At 43.8% G+C, this 9,722-nt stretch overlaps 1 protein-coding gene across 1 annotated transcript in view; it reads right to left on the bottom strand.

The window, feature by feature from the left end:
• TUT1 (terminal uridylyl transferase 1, U6 snRNA-specific) overlaps positions 1–5,574 on the bottom strand; it is a 10,725-nt gene extending 5,151 nt beyond the window's left edge. Inside the window, exons 1-6 of the mRNA XM_087705203.1 lie at positions 5,400–5,574; positions 3,919–4,109; positions 2,978–3,187; positions 1,402–1,516; positions 1,164–1,310; positions 1–205 (exon numbers count right to left, since the gene is read on the bottom strand). The exon at positions 1–205 is cut by the window's left edge and continues 24 nt beyond it. Coding sequence (XP_087561329.1) covers positions 1–205; positions 1,164–1,310; positions 1,402–1,516; positions 2,978–3,187; positions 3,919–4,109; positions 5,400–5,487 — 956 coding nt within the window. The 5' untranslated portion in view covers positions 5,488–5,574. The remainder of the gene's footprint in view (positions 206–1,163; positions 1,311–1,401; positions 1,517–2,977; positions 3,188–3,918; positions 4,110–5,399) is intronic.
• Positions 5,575–9,722: the final 4,148 nt, after the last annotated feature.

Below are 9,722 nucleotides of genomic sequence, written 5' to 3'. Positions count from 1 at the left end.
CTCAAGCCGGACTCCTTGTGGCAAAACTTGACCACAGGACGGCGGGCAGTGGAGACCACCTGGACATGGTGGACACCTGGCACGCATTTCTGCAGCACCGTGGCCACCAGATCGAGGATTTCAGGCACGGTGGCTGTGACCAGGTCGATATCTGACAAGATCGAATCTTCGGAGCAAGATTCCATTTCAGTGCTTTCGTCCCTGCCTGAAAGAAATGGAGAGAGAATGAAATCCAACACTGGATAAACGTCGGACAATCGAACCACAATTTTGCTTGCCTAAGTTCTGAAGAGAATTTTGCCCCGTTTTACCACCTTCCTTGTCCACAGTTGTTAAGTGGACCTCGACCGTTGTTAAGCTAGTCACACGGTGGCAAAGTGAATCTGGTTTCCGCATTGACTTTGCTCGTCAGAAAGTCACAATAGGGGATCGCCTGACCCCAGACATGCAAACCGTCATAAATATAATAGTTTCCAAGCATCTGGGGGATTCTGGGAGTTGAAGTCCACCCATCTTAAAGCATGCTGACTGGGGGATTCTGGGAGTTGAAGTCCACCCATCTTCAAGCATGCTGGCTGGAGGATTCTGGAGTTGAAGTCCACCTATCTTAAAGCATGCTGGCTGGGAAATTCTGGAGGTTGAAGTCCTCCCATCTTAAAGCATGCTGGCTGGGGGATTCTGGGAGTTGAAGTCCACCCATCTTAAAGCATGCTGGCTGGGGAATTCTGGATGTTGAAGTCCACCCATCTTAAGCATGCTGGCTGGGAAATTCTGGAGGTTGAAGTCCTCCCCTATTAAAGCATGCTGGCTGGGGGATTCTGGGAGTTGAAGTCCTCCCCTCTTAAAGCATGCTGGCTGGAGGAGTCTGGGAGTTGAAGTCCACCCATCTTCAAACATGCTGGCTGGAGGATTGTGGGAGCTGAAGTCCACTCATCTTAAAGCATGAGGGCTGGTGAATTCTGGGAGTTGAAGTCAATCACTCTCAAAGCATGCTGGCTGGGGGATTCTGATAGTTGAAATCCACCCCTCTTAAAGCAGGCAGAGGTTGAGAAACACTGACACAGAGCAATCAGCAGTGGTCTTGCCAAATTTAACGAATGTTTCCTACCTCTGATAAGAGACACGGGACAAAAACAAACATCTGCATTTGACCAAGATAGAACCCAGCCTCTTCCTCACCGGTGGCTTATCCGTCGTCTTGGCAGAAGCCTGGAAGTTTTTCGTCTTCTCCAGATCCAGGAACAAATCCAGGTCACACCCAGAGACGCTGAAGCCATTCACCGAAGACCCAAAGGGGAGAATGACCGATTCTGTGTGTTTGTGGGAGGGGAAAAGACTGGTTGTAAAATCAGAAACTTTCCAAATATTCCATCGAAGCCGAGAACAAAGAGTGCACTTCACCTGGGAAGAATTCAGAAAACACCTCCTGGAACAGCTTGACAAGCAAGTCTCGAAGCCGCTGTTCGCTCTCGGAAAATTCGAACAGTTGCACCATTAAAGACATCTGGGCATCGACCTGCAAGCAAAACAATAAATGAAGGTTTTTTTGTTCTGTAACTAACTGTAGTCAGAGGAATTCTTTACGACATTCCGTAAAAGCCTTTTTTGAAGATCGAATCCTATACAGCAGTGTTTTTCAACCTCGGCAACTTAAGCCTGTCTTCTGGAGCGTTGGCTATTCCTGCTTGGTGTCATCTGCAAATTTGTTGAGTTCCCCGTTTATCCCCTCATCCAAATCATTGATGAAGATGTTGAAGAGTCCTGGGCCTAAAACAGAGCCTTGGGGTACTCCACTGCATACTTCCCTCCATGTAGATGCAGTTCCATTGAGGACTACACGTTGAGTGCGGTTGGTCAGCCAGTTACGAATCCATCTGGTGGTGATGCTGTCTAGCCCACATTCTTCTATTTTATCTAGTAGTAGGTTATGGCCTACTTTATCAAATGCCTTACTGAAGTCCAAGTAAATTATATCGTCAGCATTCCTCTGGTCCACTAATTTTGTCACTTTGGCAGAGAATGCAAGAATCCCTAACCGGCATGCTTTAAGATGGGTGGACTTCAATTCCCAGAATCCCTAATAAGCATGCTTTAAGATGGGTGGACTTCAACTCCCAGAATCCCTAACCAGCATGCTTTAAGATGGGTGGACTTCAATTCTCCAATCTTCATGCTTTAAGATGGGTGGACTTCAATTCCCAGAATCCCTAACTAGCATGCTTTAAGATGGGTGGACTTTAGCTTAGAATAGGACATAAGCATTCAGTGTTATTGGAGGATTTTAGAAATATTAAATGAAATGCCAGTATGTGGTTATGTATTAAATTTTGGTATCATTTATGATGGACATTTAAATAATTATAGTCAAACATAAATGGAGGTGTAAGAGTAACATGTATAAATATTTGAGTTAAAATACTTGAGTTAATATGAATTATGCTTGATGACTGTGGAAGAGGTGCATGAAAACCTTTTGTAACCAACTGATACACTTTCTACAGTATGTATGGATGGGAATTTTTTAATGTTGTTTTTTATGTTTAAAAATAAAAAAATGCATATTAAAAAAAAGATGGGTGGACTTCAACTCCCAGAATCCTCCAGCCAGCATGCTTTTAAGATGGGTGGACTTCAACTCCCAGAATTCCCCAGCCAGCATCCTTTAAGATGGGTGGACTTCAACTCCCAGAATTCCCCAGCCAGCATCCTTTAAGATGGGTGGACTTCAACTCCCAGAATCCCCCAGCCAGCATGCTTTAAGATGAGTGGACTTCAACTCCCAGAATCCCCTAGCCAGCATGCTTTAAGATGGGTGGACTTCAACTCCCAGAATTCCCCAGCCAGCATGCTTTAAGATGGGTGGACTTCAATTCCCAGAATCCGTAATTAGCATCCTTTAAGATGGGTGGACTCCATCCCCCAGAATCCCCCAACCAGCATCTTTAAGATGAGTGGACTTCAATTCCCAGACACTTACATCATCCACTTGGCAGATATTTTGCGCCAATTTCTCCGGGCTCAGCTGCTCCCGTCTGGCTGACCCCTGCTTTTTGGGTGGAGTGTATCTGAAATCCTTCTTCTCACGCGGCTTGACACGTAATTTCTGGCCCCCCAGACTATGCTGTGGTTCCGCCAATACTTTCTGGAGTATGTCCTCGTCCTGAAGTTCTACAATTGCATAGACCCCCTGCAGAAAAAGGAAATTAAGCTTGCAAATTTTGCCAGCACCTTCTTTTTTTTAATCAATTAAAAGTGGCGACTTGTAGTAAGGTGTTGTGGCCCAGCAGGAGCCGTTGGAGCTGCCACCAGACTCCGACAGCGAGGGGCCCTATGAGTCGGCTCTGGAGGATGTGGAGGACCCTGGACAGGGTTCCGACTCAGAGCAGGGCGCAGAGAGGCTGGTTGGCCACCAGGAGTCGCCTGAGCCTTGGACCAGTAGGGAGGAGACAAGGGAGTGTGATCCGGACATCAGCAGTGGGGAGGAGACAAGGGAGTGTGATCCGGACGTCAGCAGTGGGGAGGAGCCAAGGGAGTTGTTCCTAGATGCCCGGCTAATAGGTGTAAGGAACAATTACACAGTTACAGGAAGTAATTGCACTCAGCTGGTGGTCATTAGGCTCCTCTCCAGACTATAAAAAGGACTGCTTGTGCACACGCCCCTCTTGCAGAAGTCAACGCAGGAACTAATGTCGGAGAACATTATTGTGAGCTTGGCAGGCTGGATTGCTGCCACGGCTTATCTGTGCTGGATTTCTACCCAAGCTTGTCTGTGCCAGTTTGCTGCCAAGGACCTGTCTGTCTGTTAATTAAATGCCGTAACTTATCTTTGGCTCGGAGTCTGTGTTGATGTGGGACGACGGGGGGGAGGGGGGTCAGAACATAAGGAGGGGAAGGGGGAGGAGGAGGGATCAGATTCACCTTATCTTTGTCCATCACCACGTTGATGACATTCCCGTAGGTTTTGAAATAGTCGCTCAGCTCCAAGGCTGTTGTCCCTTTCTGGAAACCGCTGACAAAGATGCTGCGCTCTTCCTGAGACTGGCGGACGCTACGAAGGTTTTCCAGCCGCTGGTGTTTCTTCCCTTGGAGATGAGCCTCCAAGCTGGGCTCTAAAACATCAAAGCAAGCATCTCCAGTTTAGGTGGGTGAAATGAGGACCCAGACTGTGGGGGCGATATGCTGACCCTGTAAACCGCTTAGAGAGGGCTGAAAGCCCTATGAAGCGGTATATAAGTCTAACTGCTATTGCTATTGCTATTAAACCAGGAGGTTGAAAAAAAAACCATGCCAATAAGACACTCCTGACCACCCACAACCCCCCTTTTATGGGTGACAGGAAGACTTCTTTTTTTTTAATTTTATCAATTTCATATATACATTCACAATTATATGATCTCATAACTGTTATTAATAATATGTATTTCTAACAATTTTTCCCTACTGTTGACAATATACTTGAAGATTGCTTTTTTAACATCCCATAGATCCATCTTATCTTACAACGGTCCTACTTCTTCCCTCCCTCCCTCTTTCCTTCCCTCGTTTCTTCTCTCCTACTCCCCTTCCTTCCCTCCCTCCTTCTCTCCTTCCTTCCCTCCTTCCTTCCTTTCTTTCCTCCTTCTCTCCTTCCTTTCCCACTCAGGAAGACTTCTTAATAGATGCATCACCTAGTCTATAAATATATTAAAAATACACGTATTCCACATTTACACTTTTATACAATACCACCGACAAAATCGGTTTCTGTTGAATTTAAACTGAATTTTTAACTTTACCTGTTTTTGTATTTAGAACTGGTTTTTTAAAAAATATTTCCTGCTTTTACTGCATAGTATGGGCAGCCTATAAATGTCAATAATTCATTTTTACCACCTCTGAGTCCCTGGGAGGTGTGGGGCAAGGTATTTTTCACACCTAAATCATTGTTTTCTTTCATTATTGTGGTTATATGGGGCGTACAGCCACATCTTGGGACGGTGGCCATCATAATTTCAGCAAGTTATTTTTTTTGGGGGGGGGGAAATGGAAGGTGGAATCTCCATTTATCTTTGATTTATGCTTAATTAAATTTGCAGGATTTTGCCCCCAAATTGCCTCCTTGCAAAGGGAGGAGATAGAGAAGTTACTGTTACAACCATCAGCACACGCAAAGCAAAGCTGGGGGAAAAAAGAACCAAAGTTCGAGCTTTACTTTTTAAGAAAAGGGACAAGAGTGCCTCTGACCATGGGCAGAGTGCCGCCAAAGGATCTTATCCTTAGCCGCACCCTGCCCCGTGTTTATCAGCTGAGAACTCCCCACGTGCCAAAAGCAGCCCTAAAAACTCGTTTTGATGAGTTTTATTCTAGAATTTATTTCATTTAAGGCATTAGGCCCCGACTTGACCCTTGACCCCACTCACTGTTGGCAACCGTCACGTGACACAGACGGCACCGAAAAGCCCCGCGGGGCAGAGAGTCCACATCGTCCGTCGTTCCCTCTGCCTCCATTTCCCTCCACGGCCGGGTGCTGGTTCGCCTTCGCGGAAGTTCCGCCCCAAATGATTGGCCGCTCTTGCTCTACCACTTTATGGTTTTCGCCTGAAAGCTCGAACCGGCCGCTAGACTTTTAGCATATCGTGGTAGCCGTATGACGTCACGATCATAGAGATAAAGAACAAAGTTATCCGCTAAAACCTCCGGATCCCATACGACCCTTGAGGGGTAGAGAAGGAAGAGCGTTCATTGAGTGTCTTCGCCTCTCCATAGAGATAGAAAAAGAAAAGAAAAAAAACTCTGGTAAGGCTGCAGCGTCCATAAATTAGCCTGCTTTTAGCCAAACTTCCGGGTTGAAACCAAACTCGCTTTTTCATGTTATTTATGTGAAAAAATTTATTATTTTATTTTTATTTATTTATACTTATTAATGTGAACCCTTGTTTATTGCAACACACTGTAGGTTATAGCAATAAAAGATACCAAAATAAAAATTACCGATGCACAATTTAGAAATTTTGCTCTAGAAACGACAAAATTCCTTTTCTGACTTTTGCGCAAAATTTAGGATTTTAAAAGGCTTTTTTAAAAAAAACCTCAAAAGTAGAAAAACCCCAGACTCTTTGGGCTGTACTGTGGTCCAGTTTATTGAGTGCTCATTTGGGGAAAAGCACTAAAAAGTTAATATCATAAGAGACTAGAAGACCTCCAAAGTCTATTCTGAGAGTGGGAAGGGACCTTGGAGGTCTTCTAGTCCAGCCCCCTGGCACAAGCAGGAAACCTGGGCTATACATTTGAGTCAAGTAGCTGTCCAGTCTTTTCTTTAAAACCTCCAGTAATTAATCACAATCTGTGTTGGAAAAATAAATCAGGAGCATAGAGATAGATAGGTAGATAGATAGATAGGTAGATAGATAGATAGATAGATAGATAGATAGATAGATAGATAGATAAATGATATAGATAGAAAGAGAGAGAGATGGTAGATGATTAGATAGATAGATAGATAGATAGATAGATAGATAGATAGATAGATAGATAGATAGATAGATGATAGATAAATGATATATAGATAGAAAGAGAGAGAGATGGTAGATGGATGGATGGATGGATGGATGGATAGATAGATGATATATATAGATAGAGAGATGGTAGATGATTAGATAGATAGATAGATGAGATGATATAGATAGATAGATAGATAGATAGATAGATAGATAGATAGATAGATAGATAGAAGGTAAATGATACACACACAGACACATATATAGAGTGAGAAAGATGATAGAAGATTATACATATAATACATATACATATATGTTGCATTTGTGTTGATAAATAAATAAATAATACATAAATAAATAATACATAAATAAATAAATTTAATGTAACAAAGGCAACAGTAAAAATATTGCTTTCTGTCTGGATGGTCTCTTGTGACGAGCCGATAGACAGAGAAAGGAAGCAGTAGGCTTCCTCCCATATTTAGGCATACTAGGGGTTGTGACACTAAATACATACATATGTGTTTGTGTGTGTGTGTGTGTGTGTATGTGTGTATGTATTGTGTCACAACCCCAGGTATGCCCAAGTATGGGAGGGAGCATACTGCTTCCCTTACACAATTCCCTTGCACAATTGCAACACACACACACATATATATATGTAGATAGGTAGATATATGGAGATAGAATAAATAATAGAGATAGAATAGATAAGAGAGATTATAGAGGTAGATAGAAGATAGATATAGAACAGATAGATAGAGACATGATGGATGGAGGATAGAGATGGCGAGATATGACAGATAGATAAGCAATAGCACTTAGACATATACAGTTTCCAAGTGCTAAATAATAAGGTGAACAATACGGATGGATTGAGGAGGGATATATGTCGTTTTCATTGAAAAATAATATATTTTGAATTGGAATGTTACTTTAAATTCCTTCAAGAGGAGTTACTGTTGAACAGGAAACTGTCCTGAATTAAACTTGGTTTTTAGCCTCACTAAATCCAGGCTTTAAAGAAAGGAAACAGGAGGAGAGGCCAACTCCCTGCACACAAGTTACAAGCCAAACCTACAAATGGTGCTGAGGGGGGAGACGCTCTCCTTTATATATAAAACCCAAGGCTCCAAAACCCACCAATGGGAAGTTGTCTCAGGAAAACACATGTGGCCATTGGCCTCTTGGGTGCAGGTGCAGACCAATGAAACGGCTGGATGAAAAAAGGCCAATAACAACACAGGGCCTGGAATGGTGCCACCAATCAGGTGTGAGCTTGGAGGGGGGAAAGGTATAAAGGGGGGGGGGGACCTGAATCAGATGTCCCAGAGCCAGAGAGGTGGAATCACTAGGCAGGTTTCGTGCTGGATGGGAAGAGCTGAAAGTCAGAGAAAAGTGGCAAATGGTCCTACTAGTAGTAGTATCTACTGATACTACTAGTAGTATCTACTGTATGTGGATGGAATCTACTTTGTCCCTGTCATTGGCTTATGGATATATGTCCATTCAAATATGAGAAGATAGGCTCTGTCGGGGAAAGTTTCCTAATCCTAATTGCATAATTCAAGATGAAAGCTAAATTAAGAGTTTCCTCAAGATGGTGTGCCCTCCTAATTAAGTCACTGGGTTGGAAACTAGGTGGCTGACTTCTAGTTCCACCTTATGGAAGATGAGTGAGTGACTTTGGGTCAATCACTAGGAGACTGGGAGTTCTAGTCCTGCCTTAGATATGAAAGAACTGGGTGACTTCAGACAATCTCTAGGAGACTGGGAGTTCTAGTCCTGCCTTAGATGTGAAAGAACTGGGTGACTTCAGACAATCTCTAGGAGACTGGGAGTTCTAGTCCTGCCTTAGATATGGAAACTGACTTCAGGTCCATCACTAGGAGACTGGGAGTTCTAGTCCTGCCTTAGATATGAAAGAACTGGGTGACTTCAGGTCCATCACTAGGAGACTGGGAGTTCTAGTCCTGCCTTAGATGTGAAAGAACTGGGTGACTTCAGACAATCACTAGGAGACTGGGAGTTCTAGTCCCGCCTTATATATGAAAGAACTGGGTGACTTCAGACAATCTCTAGGAGACTGGGAGTTCTAGTCCCGCCTTAGATATGAAAGAACTGGGTGACTTCAGACAATATCTAGGAGACTGGGAGTTCTAGTCCTGCCTTAGATGTGAAAGAACTGGGTGACTTCAGACAATCACTAGGAGACTGGGAGTTCTAGTCCCGCCTTAGATATGAAAGAACTGGGTGACTTCAGACAATCTCTAGGAGACTGGGAGTTCTAGTCCCGCCTTAGATATGAAAGAACTGGGTGACTTCAGACAAACTATAGGAGACTGGGAGTTCTAGTCCCGCCTTAGATACGAAAGAACTGGGTGACTTCAGACAATCTCTAGGAGACTGGGAGTTTTAGTCCTGCCTTAGGCATGAAAGAACTGGGCATTTGGGGCCAATCACCAGGAAATTAGGAGTTCTATTCCTACTTTAGGCATGAAAGAACTAGGTGACTGGGCCAATCACCAGAAGATGGTGAGTTCTAATTCTGTCTTAGGCATGAAAACTGGGTGACTGGGCCAAACACTGAGAGACAGGGAGTTCTAGTCCTACTTTAGTCACAAAAAACTGGGTGACTTTGGGGCAATCACCAAGCGATAGGGAATTCTAGTCCTACCTTAGGCACAAAAGAACTGGGTGGCTGGGCCAATCACCAGGAGACAGGGAGTTCTAGTCCCACCTTAGACAGGAAAGCCAGCAGGGTAACATAGGCCTGTTACACTACTCTCTCTCTCAGCTCTAAACCCACCTCGCAAGGTTGTTGTGGGGGAAAATAGGTTGAAGAAAGTGTATTAAGCATATTCTTTGCCTTCACTTATATATTAATTGGTACGGAAAATTTATATTGCTGCCTGCTTGCCCATAGCGAATCAAGTTGGCTTGCAGGAAATAAAAACGCAATATTAAACAAATAAAAATTATGAAAAATTAAAATAAAGTGAACCCTCCCCCCCCCGCCAGCCCATATGATATTTTTTTGCCTGAGAAAGTTATAAAGATCTTGTGAAAGTTCCAGTTTTGTAGTTTATCGTATGCCGGTTTTCAGCTGCCTTCGGAGTCAGACATCAGTGGGGCACACGAACAGCTGGAGCCTGTTCCCAGTGTGCGCATGCGCAGAGTTGCCAGACGAAGGGAAGAGCTAAAGAACAGGCGTCGACTTGGGAGCAAGGCTACAGGTGGACGGTG

Source organism: Thamnophis sirtalis, unplaced genomic scaffold, assembly GCF_051295495.1.
Source record: "Thamnophis sirtalis isolate CommonGarterSnake01/CBP01778 unplaced genomic scaffold, rThaSir2_p1.2 scaffold_2, whole genome shotgun sequence".
NCBI classification, from domain to species: Eukaryota; Metazoa; Chordata; class Lepidosauria; order Squamata; family Natricidae; genus Thamnophis; species Thamnophis sirtalis.
Note: the sequence above shows the minus strand (reverse complement) of the source record. Positions and strands in the feature narration are given on the sequence as shown.